This window comes from Phoca vitulina, unplaced genomic scaffold, assembly GCF_004348235.1.
Source record: "Phoca vitulina isolate PV1807 unplaced genomic scaffold, GSC_HSeal_1.0 scaffold9, whole genome shotgun sequence".
Lineage (NCBI taxonomy): Eukaryota > Metazoa > Chordata > Mammalia > Carnivora > Phocidae > Phoca > Phoca vitulina.
This window is the reverse complement of record NW_022589712.1, coordinates 60,445,045-60,453,841: the sequence shown is the minus strand read 5'-3', so window position 1 is coordinate 60,453,841 and position 8,797 is coordinate 60,445,045. Positions and strand designations below refer to the sequence as shown.

Below are 8,797 nucleotides of genomic sequence, written 5' to 3'. Positions count from 1 at the left end.
ACAGCTTGTCTGCTAGGGAGACAGATGGGGGGCGGGGCCCATCCAAGAGGGGCGGAGGAGCCCCGGGGTTGGGGAGCTAGGGTGGTGAGAACTAAGAGAATCTGAATTGGGTGGAGAGGGGGGACTGGAGGAGGGCTGAGAGGACTCAGCGCCCGGGGGGGGGAGGAGGAGGGGGCACCTCTACGCCAATCAGTGGCGCCGGCCTGGGAGGTTGCTAGCGGTATCCACGTAAATCAAAGGGCGCGGAGCCAATGGGAGGGGGCGGAGGGGGCGGGGCCCAGGCGCGTGCCGCTGCGAGCTGGCGCTGCCAAGAGAGCTGGAGAGAGCTGGAGAGAGCAGGGAGAGGGGGGAGCGCGGAGCTAGTCAGAGAGTGAGCGAGAGCAAGAAGGAGGGAGAGGAGGAGAAAGAGAGCGAGGGCGGGCGGGAGGCGGCGGCGGCAGCAGCAGTAATAGCAGGAGCAGCAACAGAAGGCGTCGGAGCGGGCGTCGGAGCTGCCCGCTCGGGGAGAGAGAGAGGAAAGAGAAAGAGAGCGAGCGAGCAGAGGAGCCCGAGGCGAAAAAGTAACTGTCAAATGCGCGGCTCCTTTAACCGGAGCGCTCAGTCCGGCTCCGAGAGTCATGGCGACCGCAGCGTCTAACCACTACAGCCTGCTCACCTCCAGCGCCTCCATCGTGCACGCCGAGCCGCCGGGCGGCATGCAGCAGGGCGCGGGGGGCTACCGCGAGGCTCAGAGCCTGGTGCAGGGCGACTACGGCGCGCTGCAGAGCAACGGGCACCCGCTCAGCCACGCTCACCAGTGGATCACCGCGCTGTCCCACGGCGGCGGCGGCGGGGGCGGTGGCGGCGGCGGCGGGGGCGGGGGCGGCGGCGGGGGCGGCGGCGACGGCTCCCCGTGGTCCACCAGCCCCCTGGGCCAGCCGGACATCAAGCCTTCGGTGGTGGTACAGCAGGGCGGCCGCGGCGACGAGCTGCACGGGCCAGGCGCCCTGCAGCAGCAGCACCAGCAGCAGCAACAGCAGCAGCAACAGCAGCAGCAGCAACAACAACAGCAGCAGCAACAGCCGCGGCCGCCGCATCTGGTGCACCACGCCGCCAACCACCACCCGGGGCCCGGGGCATGGCGGAGCGCCGCGGCTGCAGCGCACCTCCCGCCCTCCATGGGAGCGTCCAACGGTGGCTTGCTCTACTCGCAGCCCAGCTTCACGGTGAACGGCATGCTGGGCGCCGGCGGGCAGCCGGCGGGGCTGCACCACCACGGCCTGCGGGACGCGCACGACGAGCCGCACCACGCCGACCACCACCCTCACCCGCACTCGCACCCGCACCAGCAGCCGCCGCCGCCGCCGCCCCCGCAGGGCCCGCCGGGCCACCCCGGCGCGCACCACGACCCGCACTCGGACGAGGACACGCCGACCTCGGATGACCTGGAGCAGTTCGCCAAGCAGTTCAAGCAGCGCCGGATCAAACTGGGATTTACCCAAGCGGACGTGGGGCTGGCGCTGGGCACCCTGTACGGCAACGTGTTCTCGCAGACCACCATCTGCAGGTTTGAGGCCCTGCAGCTGAGCTTCAAGAACATGTGCAAGCTGAAGCCTTTGTTGAACAAGTGGTTGGAGGAGGCGGACTCGTCCTCGGGCAGCCCCACGAGCATAGACAAGATCGCAGCGCAGGGGCGCAAGAGGAAAAAGCGGACCTCCATCGAGGTGAGCGTCAAGGGGGCTCTGGAGAGCCATTTCCTCAAATGCCCCAAGCCCTCGGCCCAGGAGATCACCTCCCTCGCGGACAGCTTACAGCTGGAGAAGGAGGTGGTGAGAGTTTGGTTTTGTAACAGGAGACAGAAAGAGAAAAGGATGACCCCTCCCGGAGGGACTCTGCCGGGCGCCGAGGATGTGTACGGGGGGAGTAGGGACACGCCACCACACCACGGGGTGCAGACGCCTGTCCAGTGAACTCGAGCGGGGGGGAGGGGCAGAGCGCGGGGGCTCCCCCTCCTCTACGGTCCACGGCCCTTTCCCGGCCCCCTTGTTCCCTCTCTAACTTCTGATTGTTCTTTTATTTTAATTATTATTTCCCCCTCCCTTAAAAAGAAAAAATAATAATAATAAGGAAAGCAACTAAGGCACTGGACTATCCTTTAAACGGTAGCAGGTGTAATGATGTGTTTTGACCTTTACAGGCTAGTACCCAGGCAATGGAGTGGAGTGTCTCATAGAGAGAGTGAGGAGAGAGTGTGTAATAGAGAGAGAAAGAAAGAAAGAGAGATGGCAAGCACTGAGTTAAATACCTGGCAAAACTAAATAAATTACCAAAAAGAAAAAAAAAACATCCACCAAACCGTGATAAACACAAAACAGCTTCCTGATGCTCGGAGTTGGCACATGCCGCTGTGTTGGTTTAATGTGGATCCTCATCAGGAAAGAGGGAAAAATACACATGTTCTTTAATGTAGTCAAAATTTCACCACATAAATTTGCACTGCAAGAAAATTGAAGTTTACATGAACAAATTCATGAACGTATTTTTCTTTCTCCCACCGTTAATTTTGAAATTGCCGGGTTTTGTTTTGTTTTGTTTTATTCAGCAGAGAGAGTTGAAGCCAGCTCTTGGCTACTCTCCATTTCCAACGTTCTCATGTTGCCCCTTGTTCTTCTTACTGTTTGTGAACTTTGGTTACCTTCGGTCCCCCCCCCACCCCAACATTGGTGTAACATCTATTTGCTTCTTTTACCAAAGCAAAAATGATTGGCTTCGTACAAAATAAATCATTCTCTGCTTTCAGGAAACGTGCATGGTCTACCCGCTTTATCCAAGGCAAGAATCCGGTTTGGAATACAAAAATGAGTCAAGCATTGGTTTTTGTTACCAGCCACAAAGTAAACTTCATTTTCAGGCAGTGTTTCTGGGGGAGGTTGTGGAGGGGAGAAAAAGAAAAATCGATAGTGAGTGACTGATTGCTTCATTTTATCAGGCGGGCCCATTGTGAAAGAGCTCAGAGGAAATGTGGAGGTTAAATATATTTCCAGAGTTGTCCAACAGAAAGTGGCACTTTGAAGAGAACTAGGGAAATATATATCTTCAGAAACCCCTGTATAGTTCTCTGCCTTCAGTATTAATAACTTGATTATGAGGAATTATTTGTGCTGACAGCAGCAGTTAAACTTTGTTCCTCTAATAGCTTTTTTTTTTTTTTAACATAAAGAAAATAATCTGGGAACTTAATGGTGTATGCATAGACTGTTTCTTACCACGCAAATACCCACATGCATACAGAGCATATCTCCACTCTAGACTGGTTTTGTCTTCACTAGCTCATTTGTTTATCAAATCATATTTAAGGTCCCACACCCTCTTCTCTTATAATTTATTACGGAAAATACCAGTTTGACCTGGACAGCTTTTTCCCCCTCTTTCACTAAGGAAGCCAAATGAACTGGGAAAAAATGCTATTTTCTATCCTTCCTTTTCTCCCTTTGTTAATAGTTTTAAGTGCGTTTTTACCTTATCTTGATGGAAAATGGTTAACTCCCATAACAAAAGACTCTACTGGGAAGTGTAGGTGAAAAAACTTCTAACTGTATTGAAAATAAATACCATTAAACTGTGATCAGTTAAAATATTTAAAAATAATCAGCACAAAGGGCGCTCAAAGGGAAAACACTTTTTATTAATCTTAAAAGTTTGGGGCTTTTTTTCTGGTTAAGTATTAGACAAATTTTTATTTAAAAAATTAAATTCTCAGTACCATAAAATTATGGTTCAGCATCAGATTAGCATTGCACTCAGTAGTTAAGGTTTTAGGAAATATACTTTATATTGTCTTTTCAAACACCTGTGATTGTTTCATTTTCAATGTTTTTGCAAGATAAATGATGACTTATAATGGGCATATTTATTTGCCTGTATTTCATTTCCCCCAACGAATGTCACAAGGAGATGGGCACGGAGCTGCTGCTTCGGGGTGCATCACGCTGCTTGTTCCTGAGGTGTGGGGACTGGCCTTTAGTGAAGCAATCCAGAGCAGGGCAAATAGCCAATGGTAAAGGGAGGAAATGAATTTTCAGATTCTTATTACCAAGTGGGTAAGGTCAGATGCTGGAGTTCAGGGGACGTGTCTATAGGTCCTCTAACTCTCATAGGTTTACTAAGATGAAAGTTACCACTGAACCTTACCACTATGTATATATGTTTAATATCTGTCTTTTGAAATGCAGAAATAGTTTAAATGTTTCTTTGTCTATTTTTCTTTTTTTTAATGCTACCCAGGGAAATATTTTCATATCATTTTTAAGTGGCCTGCCTCAATGTATATTTATTTCTTTTAAAGCAAAAAGGTTCTGGAAACTGTTTTTCTGTAGCTTTAAATGAGTAGATGAGCAAAATCTATATGGGATGTAATTTTTTTGTTCAGTCTCTTTAAGAATATTTTGTTTTGGTACATTTGGTTGTGCTTGTGGGGAAAATAAAAACGCAGAGATCCTTATATATTTATGTTAAAGTAATATTTTATTATCTACATAAAACAGAAATGCACAATACCTTCATAGTTTGTTCTAATTATTGAAATATCTTTATTTTATTTTTAAAGATAGTGCCAAGTTTTAAGGGGGGAGAAAACCCTAGACCTTATACTGACTGAGTTGAGTTGTGTGTAAAATACTTCCCTTCCTTTATACTTCATAAAGTTTTGGAATAAATTTTATGCGCATACTGCCAGGTTTCATGTTTATAACTCTCAGAGCTTTTTTTTTTTTTTTAAGAGAGACTACTGTTCTGATTCTAATTCACTTTTCTTTGCAAAAAACTATCAGTTCCAGACCTTTCAGTCACTACACCTATAGCATTAAACTGAAATGGTCATTGGGTTTGAGCTTCCATTTGTTTGCCATTTCATGGTCTGACAAAGAGATGTTTGTCGCCTTTAAATAAATGCAGATATCCCTATATCTTCTTTCTCGGTTACTTTTACCTTAACTGATTGTTTTTTTTTTTTTTTTTTTTTTTTTTTTTTGAAGAGCATCAGTGGAACTAGGTGGACTTTAATCTTTACCCACATGTCCTCACATAATTTGGGATCTAAAAAACAAAGCTTAGTTAAGGGTGTTATTCTTTTTAATAATTAACAAATATCTTTCAACCAAGAGTAACTCTGACAATATGCAAGATGTGTGTTTACCAAGTGATTATTGGTAGGTCCCATGTATTATTCCTGTTAGGTTTACAGGGAAAAAAATGGATTTTGCAATGGTTTATACAATAGTGTCTGTTTCTCTTCAGGCAAGCAAACAGGCTCTCACACAGGGCAAGAAAAAAAAAGGAAAGAATGTATGGAAGACACTCAAGGCTGTGATGCTAATCACAGACTGTTTCAGATATTCTTAGAGGGAACATTATACTTACCAAAATCAGTGTAAGGTTAGTGCAACATCCAAGCAGTGTTGAATTAGTTTACAAGTTTGCTGATGTATTTAAAGTCCTCCTTGGAACACTGGTTTAAGTATAAATGTCCATTTTGAAAGGCGGTTTCTGGGCTTATTACATCTGATCATCTTTTCTAACTCCTAGTCAATATTACACAGGTCCCAAACAGATTCAGCCAAATGATCTTATCAATAGTCTGAACAAGAAGTGACAGAAAGAAGAAGTGTTTTGTGACCGCAGACATGCTGATGGGTAAAATGTTTAAGCTGGATATAGATTTGAGTTCTGGGTCAATATCCTCCTCCATTGTAGGCAGAAAACAAGCAGCATCTGCCCTCTGCAGGGCATTTTAGTGGACCTTGAGAAGGCGGTTTTTGTTCTTAGCCACAGGGGCTACTGACTGGAAACCATCACGTGTTAAACGGACATGCCATGGTTTTGACCCATGCTTGCCGTTCAGATTCTAAAGCTACTCAGGCAGTTTCAATGCCGGTTTGGGGAATGTATGACACGCTAAAGTGAAAAACTCCATCACTGCCCCTGGGAGAAATTTGTGGGGAAGTCATCCCTAAGATGTTGGCCAGCCACAATAACAAACCCTTTCTTTCCCCCAAAGACAATAATGCAGAATGCGGCCATCCTGCAAAAGCTCCTGTTGTTTCCTCAAACTATGTCACTTTTTAAAATTTATGGTATAAGATGGGGGAGAAACGATCCTGTGGGAGAGTTACGTGAAGGTCAGCGAGAGGGAATGGCCACAGATAATATTATGCTTGGCACTTGTAGACATTCTCGGTTCCCATGAAGTTACGTCCTGTATATTTGAGATGGCAGCCACAAAAGCACTCTTCTTCACCTCTGCTCCTACCAGTGGAAGCCACACACTGGTTGGCAAGATTTTCAGATGAAATGGCTCTAATAAAGGCACTCATCTCTCTTACCTTCTTATTTCTCCAAGAGCAACTAATAAAGAGATGCAACAGCAACAATGGGGGAAATGGCATGTGAGAGCTTTGGTACCTGTGCATGTAGGTCCCTATGCTGCCTTCTTTGGCCTTTCACTTGCCTTCCTGTGGAAGCAGCTTGGGTAATGCTGGGTTGCTGGGTGAGAGAAATTATCATTTTGTCACTGGCTTCTGTGATTTGTCTTTGTTGATTTTTCAATCACTTTATAGAACTGTGTTCTAGATTCTATTGAATCCCCAGACAAGTTAAAGAATGAGATAAAGAACGGAGCTTTTAACCGAAAAAGAAAGACGGATGGTGAAGGGAGGGTCAAAGGTAAAAGTGTTTCTTTGGATCTGCTTGTATATTTCAGTGAGGTAAAAGGGACAGTGTCTATTTAAAATGAAAAATGCATCTTGGAGGTACTAGCAATGAATCTTGACAATAGGACTAAATGGGATGTTCAGCTAAATTTTATACCAACATTATCCCTATTCAGGAAAGTTTACTTTTTTCAGTGACGCATAATATCTTAACAGGGGGCAGATGGTGGTAGGAGAGGACCAGGGCTCCTGGTACCTATTCTCACCACTTGATTCAGTACAGGAAATAATGCAAAAGTGGCAGGGGCGTGCCACTTAGCTGGAAAATCAAGGAATAAACTTGCCCACCTTGGTAGAACTTGGGCCAGAGTTATTTCAATGCTTCCTTATCTAGAGGTGGGTACAGGAGGGCCAGAAAATGGCTTTTTAGTTTTCTTAAAGGCTTCGCTTGGTTATGGAGATAAACAATCAGAATATTTTCACATTGTTCGTATGTTCTGTGGGAAGCTAGGAAATTTGTTTCCTCCTTTATTTTTTAAGGAAAAAAAGTTAATTAACTTTACCACGTAGTACTATCCCTTTACCTTAATAACAACTCTGCTTGGCTTAGCTGTTAGAGGTTTTAGAAACAATATCATATCCCATCAAAACAACCCTGGCCTCTTATTGTTAGAATTCTGGTTGTTGATAACATGAAGATGTATTTCTTTAAAAAAAAAATGTCTGAAATGTTATTTAATACACCAGTAAAAGTGCATCTATATCTTAAAGTTTATTCCTTTCACGTCTTTCTGAGTTTTTATAGCTCTTTGTCTGGGATTTTGGGGGGAGGGGGGCAAAAACTTCCATATGCGATTCGTCCGTGAAGAGCCTGGGCTCTGGAGTGGGCTGTATGTAGCTGGCGGCAAACAGCTCTCTGCTCTCAGAATGGGGAGCTGTCATCTAGCAAAAGAAGGAAATAAATGCCCCACAAAGACTCACTTGTCACTGATTTTAGAAAGACAGGGGAGCACTAGGACCCCATCTGAGCAATATGGAGGGGATTTTGATTGTTATAAATTGTATACGATTAACTCTCGGTGTGCAGAACGACAGCAGTACGAAACCTCGCTGTGGAGTACATTAGAATCTGCATCCTTTTTGATTTGGGGCATCTATTTTTCCTCCCACCAGTGTTTCCTCTGGGTTTGTTGTTTAAAGGGGGGGGGAGCCACACACACAAAAATATGGCCAGAGTTTGGCAGGAGAGTGGAAAGAAAGAAAAAGTTTCTTGCGGGGGTTTGTAACACAAATTAGCCGTTGTAAATCACTGGGCTTTAAGGTTCAGGCAAATGCTCGTGGAAAGGGTTGGGAGTTCTTTCCCTCTTCCTGCTCAGAAATCTCTATTCCGTCCGAAGAATTTTTACGTTCCACAGCACACGATTCTGGAGACAATGATTTGACATCAATAACTTTTTGTTTGCTCCCTTAACAAAATATTCCTTCAAAGTTGTTACAGCGCCTGGCCAAGGCTGGCGAGGGTGCTGCCGGGCAGGCTGCTACTGGGCGCTCGGACGCAGAGGAGGCTCCCCAGCCCCGCCGTGAACCCCCGCCTCGGGGAAGGCCAGGCCGCTGAAAAGAAGGCCCACACTGCCCAGCTTGTCGGCGGAGGGAGGAGAGGGGCCCGTGGAGCGGGGCTGTCCCTGTCTCCAACCCCGGCCCTCGCTCCGGGACACTGAACAGCCCCACAGTGTCTGCTAGGAACCCGGGGACTCTGCGGCTCCAGCGGCTCCGACGTCCTAATCTTTACGGGGAGGGTCGCCAGCCCCGACGTCGCGGGCTAGTCCATCACTCTCACTCTCCAGGGACACCCTGGGGGGGGGGCAGTCAACGATTGGTGGGTTCACCCACCCGAGGCTGAGGATAGAGGTGGCGGCTGGGGGAGGAGGGCAGAAGCCTTGGGTACAGCTGCCGCCCCTGGGAAAGTTGGTTACAGTCGCAGCGAGTCGGCGGGCCTCTCTGGGGGTGCGTGCGGCCGGGGCAGAGACGCGCTGGGGCGCAGAGGTGACTGAGGGTCGAGGGTCCAGGGGCGAGTGAATCTCCGAGCTTTCTGCCTGCGCGGCTTTTCCGCT

At 47.3% G+C, this 8,797-nt stretch overlaps 1 protein-coding gene across 1 annotated transcript; it reads left to right on the top strand.

Moving 5' to 3' along the window:
* Window positions 1-386: 386 nt before the first annotated feature.
* On the top strand, window positions 387-8,314 carry POU3F2 (POU class 3 homeobox 2). Its single transcript, XM_032408196.1, has one exon. It carries the CDS (start codon window positions 618-620, stop codon window positions 1,947-1,949), a length of 1,332 nt encoding a protein of 443 aa, XP_032264087.1. The 5' UTR covers window positions 387-617; the 3' UTR covers window positions 1,950-8,314.
* The last annotated feature ends 483 nt before the right edge of the window (window positions 8,315-8,797 follow it).

What these genes read in the sequence shown, in the direction of transcription:
- POU3F2 (XM_032408196.1), top strand. Translation starts at nt 618, where the DNA reads ATGGCGACCGCAGCGTCTAACCACTACAGCCTGCTCACCTCCAGCGCC.